Source organism: Anomaloglossus baeobatrachus, chromosome 6 (assembly GCF_048569485.1).
Source record: "Anomaloglossus baeobatrachus isolate aAnoBae1 chromosome 6, aAnoBae1.hap1, whole genome shotgun sequence".
Taxonomy (NCBI): Eukaryota; Metazoa; Chordata; class Amphibia; order Anura; family Aromobatidae; genus Anomaloglossus; species Anomaloglossus baeobatrachus.
Genome location: NC_134358.1, coordinates 480220797 through 480236950, shown reverse-complemented (window position 1 = coordinate 480236950; position 16154 = coordinate 480220797). Strand labels below are relative to the sequence as shown.

The following is a 16154-nucleotide window of genomic DNA, read 5'->3' as shown; positions in this document are numbered from 1 at the left end:
TGACTGACAGGTGCAACAGGAAGGGAATATGCGGTTCGGGATTTGCTATTTATTCCCGCCCCTGTTTGCTGCCTGGCCTTAATAGATGCTAAACTGTATGGGCTCCTTCCAGGTATGAGTAATTTCTGTCATGTGATAGGGGTGTGTTTGAAATGCTACCCCTACAGTCCAACAACTACTAAGGTCAGGCAGCAAACAGGGGCAGGAATAGATAGCAAAACCCAACCCACATATTCCCTTCCTGTTGCACCTGTCAATCAAATAGCAGTGCATTGCTGAAACTTTACTTGCACATATTTCTGAAAAAAACATCCGATCTCTGAACAAAAGCCATGCTTACATTCAGCATCCTAGAGCCAGTATAGCACTGGCTTTACTTTATGTATGAAGATCCTGCTGGTTAATTCTCTTTAAAGTATGTTTTTCTGAAATGCTAGGGTTTCATACATGGTTGGAATCATGCAGCTAGTGTCTAGCTGATGTATTTCATCACTTATACATATTATACTGCTAAATATGATGGTAGATGCTCCAATATCTTACTTTTAACTGAAAAATTGCAGTTCATATTCCATTCATATCTTGTGTGAACATTAGAGATTTCTGCAACATAGTGCTTTTTACCTGATAAAGACACGTTCATTTTAGCACTTGTAAGAACATATCATTTATTAGAATCTTTTGCTTTTTTTACTTCTTGTATCTAATAGGTATGAATTTGAGAGAAGAAGCAAGTTCTACAGATTCTGACAAAACCGGCTGATAAAACCTCATTATTCTGCTATATCCAGGGTACCCCTATCCAGGGAGATCTGATGAAGAGGCAGGTAGCAGCCAGCGAGTGCAGAATGGTGCTTTACCTTTTTGCATACCTATGCGCCTTCTCACTCTCTAATGGCGCTTCACAAGGGAGCACCTCGCGGTCACTGGCATTCTTTTTTTAATGGGCAGAATTACCATACAATGCTCAAATATAGATTTATAAAGAAATGTACAGCAGTAGGTGGACAACACAGAACAATGCAAAAGACAAATGTTTAAATAATGTTTAAAAAAGGGGAAACAAAAACTAAAAGGTCTTCACACTTCAGCTGCTTCTTCGGGGACACTGTACTGAATGAGAATAACTTGTAAGACGTGTCACAGATCCAGGTCATATAATCGGTTAGCAGAATTGCTCATAGTTTATGATGGTTGTATTGGTCGCTGTTCCCTCTTCTTCAGTACTTTGTTTTCATACATCATGATGTCAAAGTCTTCATCCCCATAATAAACTGAAAGAGAACAGAATGTATTGTTATCATAGTATCATAGTATCATAGTTTTTAAGGTTGAAGGGAGACTCTAAGTCCATCTAGTTCAACCCGTAGCCTAACATGTTGATCCAGAGGAAGGCAAAAAAACCCCAATGTGGCAAACAAGTTCCAATGGGGAAAAAATTTCCTTCCCGACTCCACATCCGGCAATCAGACTAGTTCCCTGGATCAATACCCTGTCATAAAATCTAATATACATAACTGGTAATATTAAATTTTTCAAGAAAGGCGTCCAGGCTCTGCTTAAATGTTAGTAGTGAATCACTCATTACAACATCATTCGGCAGAGAGTTCCATAGTCTCACTGCTCGTACAGTAAAGAATCCTCGTCTGTGATTATGATTGGTAAACCTTCTTTCCTCAAGACGTAGCGGATGCCCCCGTGTTCCAGTCGCAGGCCTAGGTGTAAAAAGATCTTTGGAAAGGTCTCTGTACTGTCCCCTCATATATTTATACATTGTGATTAGATCCCCCCTAAGCCTTCATTTTTCCAAACTAAATAACCCCAAGTTTAATAACCTGTCTTGGTATTGCAGCCCACCCATTCCTCTAATAATCTTGGTCGCTCTTCTCTGCACCCTCTCCAGTTCAGCTATGTCCTTCTTATATATCGGTGACCAGAATTGTACACAGTATTCTAAGTGCGGTCGCACTAGTGACTTGTACAGAGGTAGAACTATATTTTTTTCATGAACACTTATACCTCTTTTAATACATCCCATTATTTTATTAGCCCTGGCAGCAGCTGCCTGACACTGTCCACTAAAGTGAAGTTTACCATCCACCCATACACCCAAGTCTTTTTCTGTGTCTGTTTTACCCAGTGTTCTACAATTAAGTACATAATCATAAATGTTATTTCCTCTACCCAAGTGCATGACCTTACATTTATCTACATTAAACTTCAATTGCCACTTCTCAGCCCAATCCTCCAATTTACATAAATCTCCCTGTAATATAAAATTATCCTCCTCTGTATTGATTACCCTGCAGAGTTTAGTATCATCTGCAAATATTGAAATTCTACTCCGCATGCCCCCAACAAGGTCATTTATAAATATGTTGAAAAGAAGCGGGCCCAATACTGACCCCTGTGGTACCCCACTATGAACTGAGACCCAGTCCGAGTACGTACCATTAATAACCACCCTTTGTTTCCTATCACTGAGCCAGTTTTTAACCCAGTTACACATTTTCCCCTATCCCCATTATTCTCATTTTATGTACCAACCTTTTGTGTGGCACCGTATCAAAAGCTTTTGAAAAGTCCATATACACAACATCCACTGCATTTCCCTGGTCCAGGCTTGAACTTACCTCTTCATAGAAGCTGATCAAATTAGTTATGTAGACTTCCACTTATTCCCACGGTAATTTTTTAAAGTCTGTCATCCAAAATGTACTCTTGAATCTAATTACAGAGCCTTGTATGAGCCGACGCAACAATAAAAAGATTATTTAAAGGGAATCTGTCACCAGGGTTTTGCCATTTCATCTGAGAGCAGCATAATGTAGGCAAAGATTCTGAAACTAACCATGTTTAGATTAGATCGCTGTGTGCAGCCATTCAGACTTTATCTCAGAATTGAGTGTAGCAGAGTTGAGAGCTGTCGTGCCCACACCAGGCTCTCAATAGAGATTGTGCATTGACTGTGAGATGTCACTCACAGCAGGGGGCGTGCTGGACCACTGTGCACGAATCACACCAATGTTAATCATAGAGCAATAAACCCTTTAGTATGAGTAAACAATAGCTCCAACACAGATAAGAGAAACACAGATGTTTTTTCTTTTTGAAACTTCGCAGCCTGCTGTCCTCAGCTTACATTGCAAAATTCTAGTGACAGATTCCCTTTAAATTCCTCTGTTGCTAAAAAAAAAAAAAAAATAATCAACTTTATTGTAATATAGAAATGAGGATTCTCCGCGCAGTGGTCAACCCACTTTTTTAGATTCTAGAAAATAGGAAGCATGAACATGATTAAAACCTGAGCGTCGAAACGCGTTGTTCTGTAAGCCATCTGACATATATGCTGTAACTGCTGGATTTTTACTTCATATTTAATAAAAATGGATTTTTAACCTGCTATTCCTGGCGCTGGAATTTCCATTCCTATTTTCTACAATTGATTGGCTGCCTAGCCACATTCCGTGAGCAGGATTTGGATTCTACCAGCAAGGCAGTTTGGTGAGCTGGACTTTTCTCCTTTTTTGTTACTTTTTTAGATTACCGCCACTCCTATGTTGATTGACATGATGACTTACCTACAGCCAGAAATGCAAGTGTCCATATCTACAGGAAAACATTTCTTGAATCAGCAGAATACAAGCTGCCATTTACGCACCTGTATTATGTGAATGAGTTTAAATAGGGGGTTTGTTGTAGCGCTTTGACATCCCCACATTAATAGAACAAATTCCCAGTAATCGATATTGTGAATGAAATCGTGTAAGACAGGCTATCACAAGATTATGGAAAATCGTATGTTTGGAATGTATCTGTGAAAAATGCATGCTATACGGATGGTAACCCATATATGATCTGTTTTATAAGGACCCATTAACTTATAATAAGTAAGTCTGATCTAGATTACTGATCAAAATAATGCCTGCTGTGATTTTACATTCACAGGCCAACAGTCCCGTGTGTAAAAATGTGTTGTCCGTGGGCCATCAGTTCTGCGTAGGGACAGCACACCGACATTTAACCGGTTCCCCTGAATTATCCATAAATCTGCTATCCTACACAAGTACACGTCATAATGGAAAAGGATTTATTTTATGGGTCTTAATGCAATACTAGTAAAACAATGTGGGATTCAGCAAATCTGCAGCTTCAATATCAAAATTCCCCTTCACTTCTCTTTAAGCCGGGACATTACAAATCAAGGGATTCCGTTTACTTCTGGTTGTTGTGGGGTTTCCTGAAAAAAAAGATAGCCTCAGCAAAAAAGCATGCAAAACCACTATGATGAGGTTATGGCTAAATGTAAATAAGGCGCGGAGGTTCCCTTCTCATTGCAGAAAGCCGGGCCTGCTCTTAAAATTCCGTACTTTATAACCAGTAATGAGGAAGTTGTCATAATAATAATAATGGAACTGGTGACCGAGAAGATGCCATGAGCCTACAGCTAGTGCCAAGAAACGCCTTTATCCCGGCATCCAATGAGGCAGAATACCTAGTAATCCAGCACTGGGCAAACCATTTCAAGTGTTGGCTATCCAGGAAGCTGCAACATTGGGGAATGAATGTGCTCTGACCATGCATTTGTGGTCATGTCTGGTATTGCTTAATTAAAAAGGAACTGAGTAGTAGCTGTATAAAATGAGCCTCCAGACTGGTTGAAAAGTGACCATGTGTATCTCAACGGGAGTCGCCCTTCATTTGATACCTGCTGCCTCCTCTAATCAGCTTCTATGGGGAGTGCTATGGTAAGTCTACACCATGCCTCCCCTGTCTTTCTCATTTCACTGCACAGGAAAGGCAGGGAGGTGTGGTTTAGACTTAAGGCTGCTTTACACACAACGATATCGCTAGCGATCTCGTTGGTGATGTGACACGCCAGATTGTAGATGCGATTTGCCGAGATCGCACATAGGTCGTTTTTGTAGCGCCGGGCACAAAACGACCTATGTGCGGTCTCGGCAAATCGCATCTACGATCTGTCGTGTCACATCGCTAACGAGATCGCTAGCGATATCGTTGTGTGTAAAGCAGCCTTTATTCATCATGCCACTGCAGGGGCCATTTTTAAAGTAGGACGAAATAAAAACTAAATCTGAGCAGAGGAAGCCACACGAAAGCAAATGGTGGGCAACGGGTAGGATGACTGTCCATAATAAATATATAATCACTTCTCAATCAAAAGGTGGAAGTGATTATGATTGGGTAGGAGGTTTGCGGGGCCACTTTAAACAATGTGGTTCCTTCTTTTGATTGATGGACAGATCACACTGATGACTATGTACATCCTAGGATACGCAATCAATGTTAATTCCTAGAGCTTCACTTTAAAAGTGATTGGTTGCTAGATTTCACAATACAATCTGCATACAGTTTTAAAGAGTGCAGAGCTGAAGGAAAAGTCTAATTATTTCTAAGTTCAAAGGGATATGTTAACAGAGATACATCTTTGGTGCTATGCGCTTTTCTCCCTTGTATGATGTTGACCAATCATAAAGTAGGTGTTGTCATAAAGAGTAGAAAAGAAGTGTAGTGTAGATAGAGCAGAGCAAAGCGCAATTACAAACACCTCCAGCTTACATGTCCCAGCAGTTAGTATGAGGGGCTGGGCAGAGATGACAGTGTTGTGAGATGAGAGCTGTTTGTCATCAGATTCAGCTGTGCTATATTCCCTCGAGATGAAAGCTGGAGGTGTTTATAAATCACACTCTGCTGTACTCTACATGTTAACTGCAGATCAATGCTGAGGGCAGGGCTGTAACATTATGTCTCGATGGAGAATGCACTTTTGTCTGACCTTCTGAGGCAAGTAATATTTCTTCCATGCAAGACACCTCCTGCTTATAATTGGTCAACGTCATGCAGAAGACTACATGCCCCAGGGACGAATCTCTGGTAACAACCCCTTGAACTTATAGGTTATATATAATCTAAACTTTACAAACCAAATATTTCCACAATGGAGATAAATTAAACAAAATATTATATTCCGTTCTGCATCAATGATGTGCCCAGTGTTAAAATGCTGAAACTGAAAAAAGGTTTTCCTTAAATATCTTCCCTACACCGGATGAGGCAGTTGGAGTTACCTTGAAAATCCATGCCCGTATGGCGGTATAATCAAGATATTAAGAAGATTTTAATATCAGGCGGGATAATGTTTAAAAATGATAATTTGGCCATTCTTACATTAATCAATCTTAGAACTCTAAATAATATTGTATGAAGATTGTACTGCGATATCTGACTTCTACAGAATCAAATAAAAAAATTGCTATATTTATTCCCCAGATGGGTGCCATTGCTGCGTTGTCAGTGTTGTGTCTCCTGGTTTTAAGGGGACATTGTTGTGTCACATGGCTCCTGCAGCATTTAAGTATTCTGTCAGCACAAGACTATGTTCCGACAGAATAGTAAATTCAGCAGCCATCCATTGCTATTGATTGAAAGCAACGGTCACATGACATATCAAGCATCACAGTAATGACATCACATGGGGAGGTTGAAAGTTTAGAATTTCATAATGCTGCATCTTGGGGCACTCAGAAGTGGACAATCCCTTTAGGCCTTTAATTGTTCACAGACAGATTTTATTGTAGATCACCCACGAATAAGGCAGATATAATGGGAGATCCCAATACCTTTGCTGTGGGAATAGAGTAAACAGCGAATTGAAACGGTTTGATAATGGCAGGTACTGATGCACTGTAAAGGCCCCCATACATATTAGATGGCTGCCAAACGAATGATGCCTCATCCAACTCTCCCGCAGACAGAGGTACTCGCTCGGCCGGACACTCCTGTGTTCTCTATGAGGCAGCCATTGGATGACATGTTGGCTGGCAGCTTATCTCCAGAAGAACAATATGATCAGTAGGCCGGAAATGGCCATGCCTGATCGACAGCTCCCTCGACAATCAGTTGACTAGAGACCCCATACACATAGAGTGTTGGTTGAACCCATTGATATCAGCAGGTTCAGCAGCCATTGGACTAATATGTATGGTGGTCTCGGGATGCAGATTCTGCGACTACCATGCAATTATTTATTATAAAGAATGTCTTCTTAGTAAAACAGTTTGGCTTCCCGTATTACACAAGCCTGATGGTAGATTGGCGCGATGTATCACTAGAAACAATTACCATCAAAGTTATAAACGACATCCACAAAAATAAACTAAAGTTCAGACCTCAAGATGCTGGAGATAGTTATTCTTATGGTGGGAGTTCTTTCCTACAGGCTTCCGCTCCATGAATTCCAATGATAAACAGGCAATGGATGACAACAGTGAATGGTCTCAATGTAAAATATGGGAATTTTACTAAACCATTTCTAAATGTTATTAAGTTCAACTCTTCCGAAAAATGACTGTGGTGAAAAAGCAGGGAAGCCACTATTTCCATAATAGCTCAGTTTTATAACTTTCCCTCCTTTTTATCACTGTTTAAATAGGAAAAATCTGAACTGCATTTCTTATTGCAAAATGGAGTTTCCAACTGCTTAAGGATTTGGTGTTATATTTCCAGAACGTCAAAGGAATAGTGTATACAACATGCAATCCCTCATCTCACAAGATGCAAATGTTTCCTAATGTTAAAGGGAATCTGTCAGCAGGTATTTGATACAAAATATGAGAGTATTTAGATTTAGCAATGCAGCACAGCTGAGAAGGCTGCCTCTGCCCACACCAGGCTCTGTATGTACAATATCTATAGACCGTGAGCTGCTTAGCACAGCAGTAGGCGTATTGGGTTACCAGGCACGAGGCAATATAGTCCCAGTAATGATAAGGTCATGGTAGTATAGCACATATTACTTGGGAATATGCCAAGTGGACTTTTGTGGCATGTAAATGTTCTCTAGTCTCCCCTTGTATTTTCTGAATTTCAATACCCTGGTACAAAATCTTACAAAATGGCATGAGTTATAGTTCTTATACACATGGTCAGCCGATATACTAGGATACACCATAATGATGGTATACAACAGTGATGGTGATTATAAATGCAGGCGTTGATTCTTTTGTAACGCTATGTGTGAAGAGACTTTTGAATGGAATCCATGATGTGTCAGCTTTCTGATAAGCTTTATATTTCTGATATGATAAAGGCAGATGTAAACCTATGGGGACATTGAATATATTCAAAACTCAGCTGTTTATTTTGTTTGCAATCTTCCTATTTAACTCTTGTAATAATGCAGAAGCTGGGTATATAAGCACAGGGACATCATCCTCCAGCTTGCATTTAGAAAAGATACTGGAGGGGAAACTGCTATGGCCTATGTGTCTTTTCTTGTTGAACCATTCCCACATGTAGATAAGAGGACACAAAGGGAACACTTCAGTGGGTGCCATGGTTTTCTTTGTGCTCTGGTTGTATAATTCTTTTAGATGTTTAAGGGTATGTTCAGTGTATGAGCTAGAAGTAGACAATGCAAAAATTGGCTCAGATTAGGGTACACTCACACTAGTGTATATTCACTCATCAAGGGGTTGGACTATGCAAATGACACTGATCCGAGTGTTATTTTACTGGGATCCGATTCTCTCTCATTTAAGAATCAGAGCTCAGGTATGGAGATGATGGAGAACTTAATTTCTCCATCTTCTCCATTGTCTGTGTTGACATTTATCGGACTTGTCTCGGGTGATATCCCAGTACAGTCTGATGTTTTGCATGCTCTGATAAGAGTTGAATGGGTCTGCGTTGTCTTACATATGCTGCCAATCACGGCATGCAGCGATCATTTTTTCATGCTGAGTGGGGATGAGAAAAAAAAAAGAGCTGGTTGGCACTGCCCCATAGTATAACACTGAAACGAGTGCTATCCAATAAGTCATCAGATACGGTGTTTCCTCAAAAATAAGACCTTTCCCGAAAAAAAGCCCTGGCAGGAATTTTCAGCATTTTCGGCGTAAGACTTAAATATAAGCCTTCCCTCGAAAATAAACCCTAGTTGCGGTTCAATAATAAAGTGTTCATGCAGCTAAAAAAGTAAATCATACTGCAGGACACTTCATTATAGAAAGCAGACACCCCCAAAAGAGAGAAGAAAGAAGACCCTGTGATCATATTCACCAGACGTCGAATGGGACGACCTGCCGTGGAACGTATCAAGGACCTGCGGTGGAACGCACACACACATCAGACTGCACACCCATTCACCACATCCGGCGATACCAATTGCTTCTGGCTGGCAGAAGAACCTGGAACGTGTAGGGCGAGGCCCAGCAGTGGAAGCACTCCCAGGCATCCCAGGTTTCTCTGCCAGCCGGAAGAAATCTGTATCGCCGGATGTGGTGAGTGTGTGCGATTGTGTGCATGATCTGATGTGTGTGTGTGTGTGTGTGTGTGTGTGTGAGTGTGCGTGCACGCAATCTGATGTGAGTGTTGGCCAGAAGCAGGGGAGGAATACGTGGAGCATACCTGCTGGGAGCACCCACCGAAGATCGCAGGAGGACCTGGGACCGATGCAGATGCCTGGGTAAGTATGAATCTCCTGGGAAGGGGGATCTGCTTTTTTTAGGGGTACACTTTCCCTCAACTGTGTTTCCACGAGAATAAGTCCTACCCTGAAAGTAAGACCCTAGCGCGTGTGTCTTATTTTCGGGGAAACATGGTAGTACTCGTCAGAGTTATACACTAATAAGAGTGAGCACTTAGACTAGTTTTTGGCATAAATCACATCACAATGTCACAAACTGCACAGAATCTACATTCTGCATAGTGCTCACCAAGAAAGTTTAATTAAGTGGAAGCATAGATATAAATTTTAGACAGATTATTAAAACCAAAGCCAGAAAATGGCACAAATTGCATTATAAATCTACACTAGCTCCTGTAAGGTGTAAATTTTATTTTCTGACTATTCAGTCTTTTAGGAAGCGCACACTTTTGAATAAATATGTCCCAATTTGCTACAACCATCTTTTACTTTCAGACTGGTTTATGAAAGTCTTAAAGGGGTTGTTGAGGCATAAGGTACTGACCAAGTATCAAAATGATGGCTCAATAAGACCCTATGCCTGGACCACCCTTTTAAATCGAGGGAACTGACTGATCTCCACTGCGGTTCTGATAAGCGCCCCAATCTATAATAAATAACTTAACTTCTAACACTGTAAACCTGTTAATGGAAAATCTGAAGGAAAAAAAAGTCCTTTGTAGATATCTTGTGAAATGTACGAGTTTCCGTTTAAAAAGCATATTAGAAGTAGAATAGGACGTAGAGTAAGAAAATTGGATTGTGCAACATCCTCTGTGACGGTGACTGCAGCTTTCAGCTATTGTTAGAAATCAAAAGTTGACTTAACAAAAGTAAAACAGCGGTCAGGGAAACCTCCGCCGGAGACGTATGAAGAGGCGGGGAAGAAAGTTACTGATGCAAATTAATAAATGCACAAATCAAACATAAAATAGGGATATTTCCACCTACATACAATGGTTTGGGGGAACACTCAGAATATCACCGAGTATAAAAAGAAGCGGCCATGTATTTTCAGTTCCCTTTAACTAACAATGGCTGGATGAGATTTTTTAAAACACATTCAGCGGAATCTCTAGGGGTTATGAGCAATTCTACAGATCCATATGGAGCACATACACAAATGACTATTTACTCTGAAATTTGTAGCAGAAATTTGGGGCAGGACCTAGGGCTTCTGGGCACATTACCAATTTACGCTGCTGTAGGTTAATGGGGCTAATCTCTCTGACGCTACTTAATGAAATAGAGCCCGTCTGAACTTTTCCTACTGAAAACAATGGTGCCCTAGATGTTATTGCCCCACAGCTTATATTACCAGTCTGCTTCTATCCCCATCCCCGGATGATGTCTCATTTCAGGGAGAAAGATAGCGGTTGTAAAAGTAAGGAGACTCCCCACTAACGAACCGTGAAGAGGGAAAAAAAGCAGCTACAGAGATTATCTATATAGGGCGAATGATAATGTTATAAAGCAAATTAGAATTACAGTGTTTAGGGCTTAAAGATAGATATATAAATGGTAAAATAGATATTGGACCTCCCCTTTAAATCAGACAGTGGGATTCCAAAATGTACAACGTATGCAGTACTTCTATCATGGAGTCACTGCATGTACCCTAGACGGCCGGCGCCCGCAGCTACCCTAGACGGCCGGCGCCCGCAGCTACCCTAGACGGCCGACTCCCGCAGCTACCCTAGACGGCCGACTCCCGCAGCTACCCTAGACGGCCGACACCCGCAGCTATAATACACGGCCAAAACCTGCAGCTATAATACACGACCGACACCTGCTGGTTATGGTGCCGTCCAATCTCCCAAGAGAAGTTACATTATATTAGCAAATATTTCAATTTGTCATGTACCCTGTACTACAGTTACCTTAGGATGCTGGGTTCAGGCATTCCAGGGTCTGCTCCCCTCTTAAATCCTAAAAGAAAAAAAATAGGTGATAAGATTTTACAGAAGTAGGTACCTTACAAGCAATCGAAGCAATACAGCATCGGCAATGCGTTTTGAGCATAAGAATGCTTGTAATCATAGCACAAATATACGGACATGACAAAGTATTTAACTTATCAGAAATAAAGAGAACATCCAATCACATTTCAGTACACTGCCATTCCACACACCCTAATTGGTGATATGTAGATCAAGTTACAATTGTCTTAAGTGATTACTTTTGTTAATGTATAGAAATGTACATCAAAAACAGCAAAGAACAAAAGGCACTGTCAAGAAATTTTTGAATATAGAATTACACTAATATTATTCAATTATATCATTATTATGAATATATAATAAGTATCCCAAAAAACAATAATTACTAATAATTTGTGATGGTGGACTCTCAGATAGAAGGGACAAAAAAAATAAATAAAAAAAAATTTGGACCTGGAATTGATCTTGGATATCTGGCCGGATGCTGATCTCCATAAAATTCTATGGAGACATGAATCAGGAGATTGAAAATGGTGGTAGAAGGGATAGGGTGATTGGAGCAAGCGCTTTATACTTACCAGTCTCCGAGCAGCTGCAACACTACTTCCGCTCATTAACCTTATACATATGCACTGCTTCCCCCGCTCACCAGCTGTCCTCGCGTCTGATTGGTTGCAGTCAGACACGCCCTGCATGACAGTGTACTGGCTACTTTCAATCAGAGACACTGTATGTGTGTCTATATTGGTGTAAAAATAAATAAAAAAAATTAGCATAAAGGTCCCCCTATGTTCTGATACCTAGCGCAGATGAAGCGTACGGCTACAGGCTGTAGCCCCCAGTCATGTGCTTATCTTGGCTGTATAATCAACTTAAAAAAAATAAATTTAAAAAAAGGCGTGAGGGTCTGCCTTAATTTTGATACCCAACCATGATAAAGCTGACAGCTGGGGGCTGATTTCGCAGGCTGAAGAAACCCATACTTATTGGGCCCCCTCAGCCTAAAAATAGCAGCCTGCAGCCGCCCAGGATTGTTGCATCCATTCGAGGAGACAATCCCGGAACTTTACTCGGCTCATCCCGATTGGCCTGGTGCGGTAGCAGGTTAATAACAGCTCACAGCTGTCACTAAGCCCTAAATTAAAAGGAAAAAGTTCCGGGCAGCACTCAAAGGTAAATGGTGTAAATGTAAAGACTGGCACTCCTTGTATTCTTTATGCAGACAAATCTTTTAATTGTTCAGTTCCATGGGCAGGTGAGATAGGCTTGTGCTCAAGCCGAAACGAGATACAATGTGACGCCTGCCCATGAAACTGAACAATTAAAAGATTTGTCTTCATAAAGAATACAAGGAGTGCCAGTCTCTTTCTTCATTAAGCCCTAAATTAGTAATGCGAGGAATCTATGAGACTGCCCCCCATTACTAATCTGTAAGTGAAAAGAAATAAACACAAACACCAAAAAAAAAATCCTTTAGACCAGAAGTTTCAAAGTACTTCATGGGCCCACAAAAGCGCAAGCCAATCTCCTCCCCTGCATGAAGGATCAGTTTTATAAACGCCGCATACTGACATATAGCCAGTGGCTCTGGACAAGGAGCATTTCTGAGTGCTGGCATTATTTTTTTGGCATCATTAACATGTTCTGAAAATCACTTTTTAAGTTTACGTGACATAGAGCCTATATACGGTATATTGTAGCTTGCATACTTTACATGTAACTAAATATGCAATTCATGAAGCTTTATATTTTGAAGGTTTTCCCATTTGTAAGGGAAGAAAAAGTCACATTTTTGTATCAATTTACATAAACTGCATCACAGTAACTCACACTTATAACAGACTTTAAAAGAAAGCCAAGAGGTTTTCATCATACGGGAAGAGTTCCTGCCTGGGGGGTAAAATATTAGATAAAGATTTATTTTTGGCAATGACCGACACCATCTTTCTCAATAATTTTTTCTAATATCTTGTTTTAATAAGGGAAGAATTTTCTTGATAATTTCTACTATAAGTAAATATTCCACCAAAAAAGGGAGTAGAAAAAGTGATTGCCATGGATGAAGGGAGGAAGGAAACACAAAACGTCATTTTTTTATTTCTTTAACAAATTAAAGATTAAATTCATGATCATTCAAAAACTTACAAAAAGCATCAATGTCACACACGTCACTATGGATGACTAACGCTAATTCATCGATATAAGTCATGGCTCATCACTGAGTCAGGGCTGAGCGGATCCGGACTGTAAAACTCCGGATCTGCACGGTTTCGAAGATTTCCGGGTGCACGATCCGGATCAGGCGGTGGGGAAAATAATTGAAAAGAAAAAACAGAAATAAAACAGCGTTTCATACTTACCGAGACTCGGTGTCATGGCGGCACACTGTTTCCGGGTCGCGCATTCACTTCCTGTACTGTGCATCGTATGCACACAGCTTTCCGTGTTTTCCACGCCCACCGGCCGTCCTGTCATCTGTGATTGGTTGCAGGCAGACGCGCCCCCAGCCTGTGACAGTATCTGCCTGCCATGTAGTCATCGCGGCTCAGTCATGGTCTGCATAGTCAGCGGTCGTGCTCTATGGCCGCTGGCTATGTAGCAGAGCTGAAGCGGCGTGGGACCTCGTGTGGATTACGCCAGACCTGGAACGGTGTGTTTGGGTTTAATAAAGAGGTGAAGGAGGGTGCGTTTTGTACTTTATTCCAAATAAAGGATTTTTCTCTGTGTCTGTGTTTATTTACAGGCTAGTGTGATGCAGGTATCTCAGACACCTGTGCTATAACTAACCTAGGGTTTAATAGCAGCTGTGCGCTGCTATTAACCCCTTAGGCTATGTGCCCACGCTGCGGAAAATGCGTGGATTTTGCCGCGGATTTCTCGTGGAAAAGCCGCGGATTTTCCAGAAATTTTCAGCACAGCTACTCCCCAGCCATTTCTATGGCATTTGGGAAATGCTGTGCCCATGCTACGGATTTTTCCGCAGCGGAAATCATGCGGATTTTCGTGCGGAAAAATCTGCAGCATGTCAATTATTGTTGCGGATTTCTCCACAGGGTTCCATATACTTACCTGCCTTGATAGAGACCCGAGTCCCTTTCTCCGTCCGGTGTAGCGGCAGCAGCGCAGTGGATCCTGCCAGGTACAGGAAGGAAGAGGTGGGCGGGGCCTGCATGAGCTCCGGTCATGTGACAGCCGGAGCTAGTTCAGGCCCACCCACCTCCAGCACAGTGAACCAGACGCTCCCTGACAGTGACCCGGCCGCCGGAAAGCGAGGTGCTGCATGATGGAGGTAAGTATGAGCACCCCAATCACTGCAGCACTTGTTCTGCATTGAGGATGCAGTGCCGAAGCCATGGTACTGTATCCTCAATGCAGAATGTCCGCACCATATCCGCACGACATTCCGCTGTATATCCGCAGCATTGAAACAGAGAAAGTTCTGTTGCGGATTTCTGGGAGCACCTGCGGAATGTCTTGCAGATATATCCGCAGGACAATGTCCCCGTGGGCACATAGCCTTAGTACCCAGATTGGCACCGCTCCATGCCAACGGGAAGAGTCGGTAAAGTAATGGGATTGTCATATCTAATAGATGCAGCAGTACCGGGCATTTTCAGCCCGCAGCCGGCTTTATCATGGCTGGGTATCAAAATTAGGGGGGGGACCGCACGTCTGTTTTTTTATTTTTTAATTATTTAACAAAAGAAAAGCCGCATGTGGTTCCTCTTCTTTTGATACACAGCCAAGATAAACACAGGGCTGGGGCTTTTTTTTCTGCCAGGAGGTGTAATTTTGGTGCTGAAATCTGGTGCAGACAATTTCAGTACCAAATGTGCACCTACTGGCAAAAAACAAAGGCAAAAATCGTGGCAAAAACAGCGGCAAAAAAATGCGTAAAAAACCCCAACGTGTTTTTATGCCAGGAGATGTAGATTGGATGCAAGAATAAGGTGTAAAAATCTCAGCATCAAATCTGCATCTCTTGGCCAAAAAGATATTCTGCTACGAGATGCAGGTGTGAACTCCGTGACCTCCACCTGAGGTCAGGTTACCTGCGATCACAGGTGAAGGACCGTGAGAACCTCTAGCTGTGACCGCAAATGACCTGAGTGACGTCATCGCTCATTGCGCAGCCCATTCATTCTCTGGAGCTCTCAGCGAGTGGTCGTGCTCTATGGCCACTCGCTGTGATATTCAGATGTAGCAGAGCTGGATGCGGCGTGGGACCTCAGGTGGATAACGCCGGAGCTGCAGGGTGTTAGGGGTTAATAAAGTGGTGAATGAGGGGGTGTGTGTGTTTGTATTGTATTCCAAATAAAGGATTTTTCTCTGTTTGTTCTTATTTACTTTCATGTACAGGTTAATAATGGGGGTGTCTAAGACACCTGTGCCATTATTAACCTAGGGCTTAGTAGCAGCTGTGCTCTGTTATTAACTCCTCATTACCCCGATTGCCACCGCATCAGGGCAATCGAGAGGAGCCGGTATTGCACCAGGATTGTCACATCTAATAGATGTGGCAATACCGGGCGGCTGCGGGCTGAGAATACCAACCCCCAGCCGGCTTTATCTTGGCTGGGTATCAAAATTAGGGGAGACCGCACTTCTTTTTTTTTTTTTTTTTTATTTATTTATTTAAATAATAATAATAAAAAAAAAAAGCCACATGAGGTTCTTTTAGGCCGGAGACACACTTGCGAGGGACTCCCGCAAGTCTGACATCGCAG

The 16154-nt window shown here is 41.8% G+C and overlaps 1 protein-coding gene across 1 annotated transcript in view; it reads right to left on the bottom strand.

The window, feature by feature from the left end:
* Nucleotides 1–642: 642 nt before the first annotated feature.
* TOMM7 (translocase of outer mitochondrial membrane 7) overlaps nucleotides 643–16154 on the bottom strand; it is a 31280-nt gene continuing 15768 nt past the window's right edge. The window contains exons 2-3 of the mRNA XM_075316720.1: nucleotides 11368–11416; nucleotides 643–1274 (exon numbers count right to left, since the gene is read on the bottom strand). Coding sequence (XP_075172835.1) covers nucleotides 1259–1274; nucleotides 11368–11416 — 65 coding nt within the window. The 3' untranslated portion in view covers nucleotides 643–1258. The remainder of the gene's footprint in view (nucleotides 1275–11367; nucleotides 11417–16154) is intronic.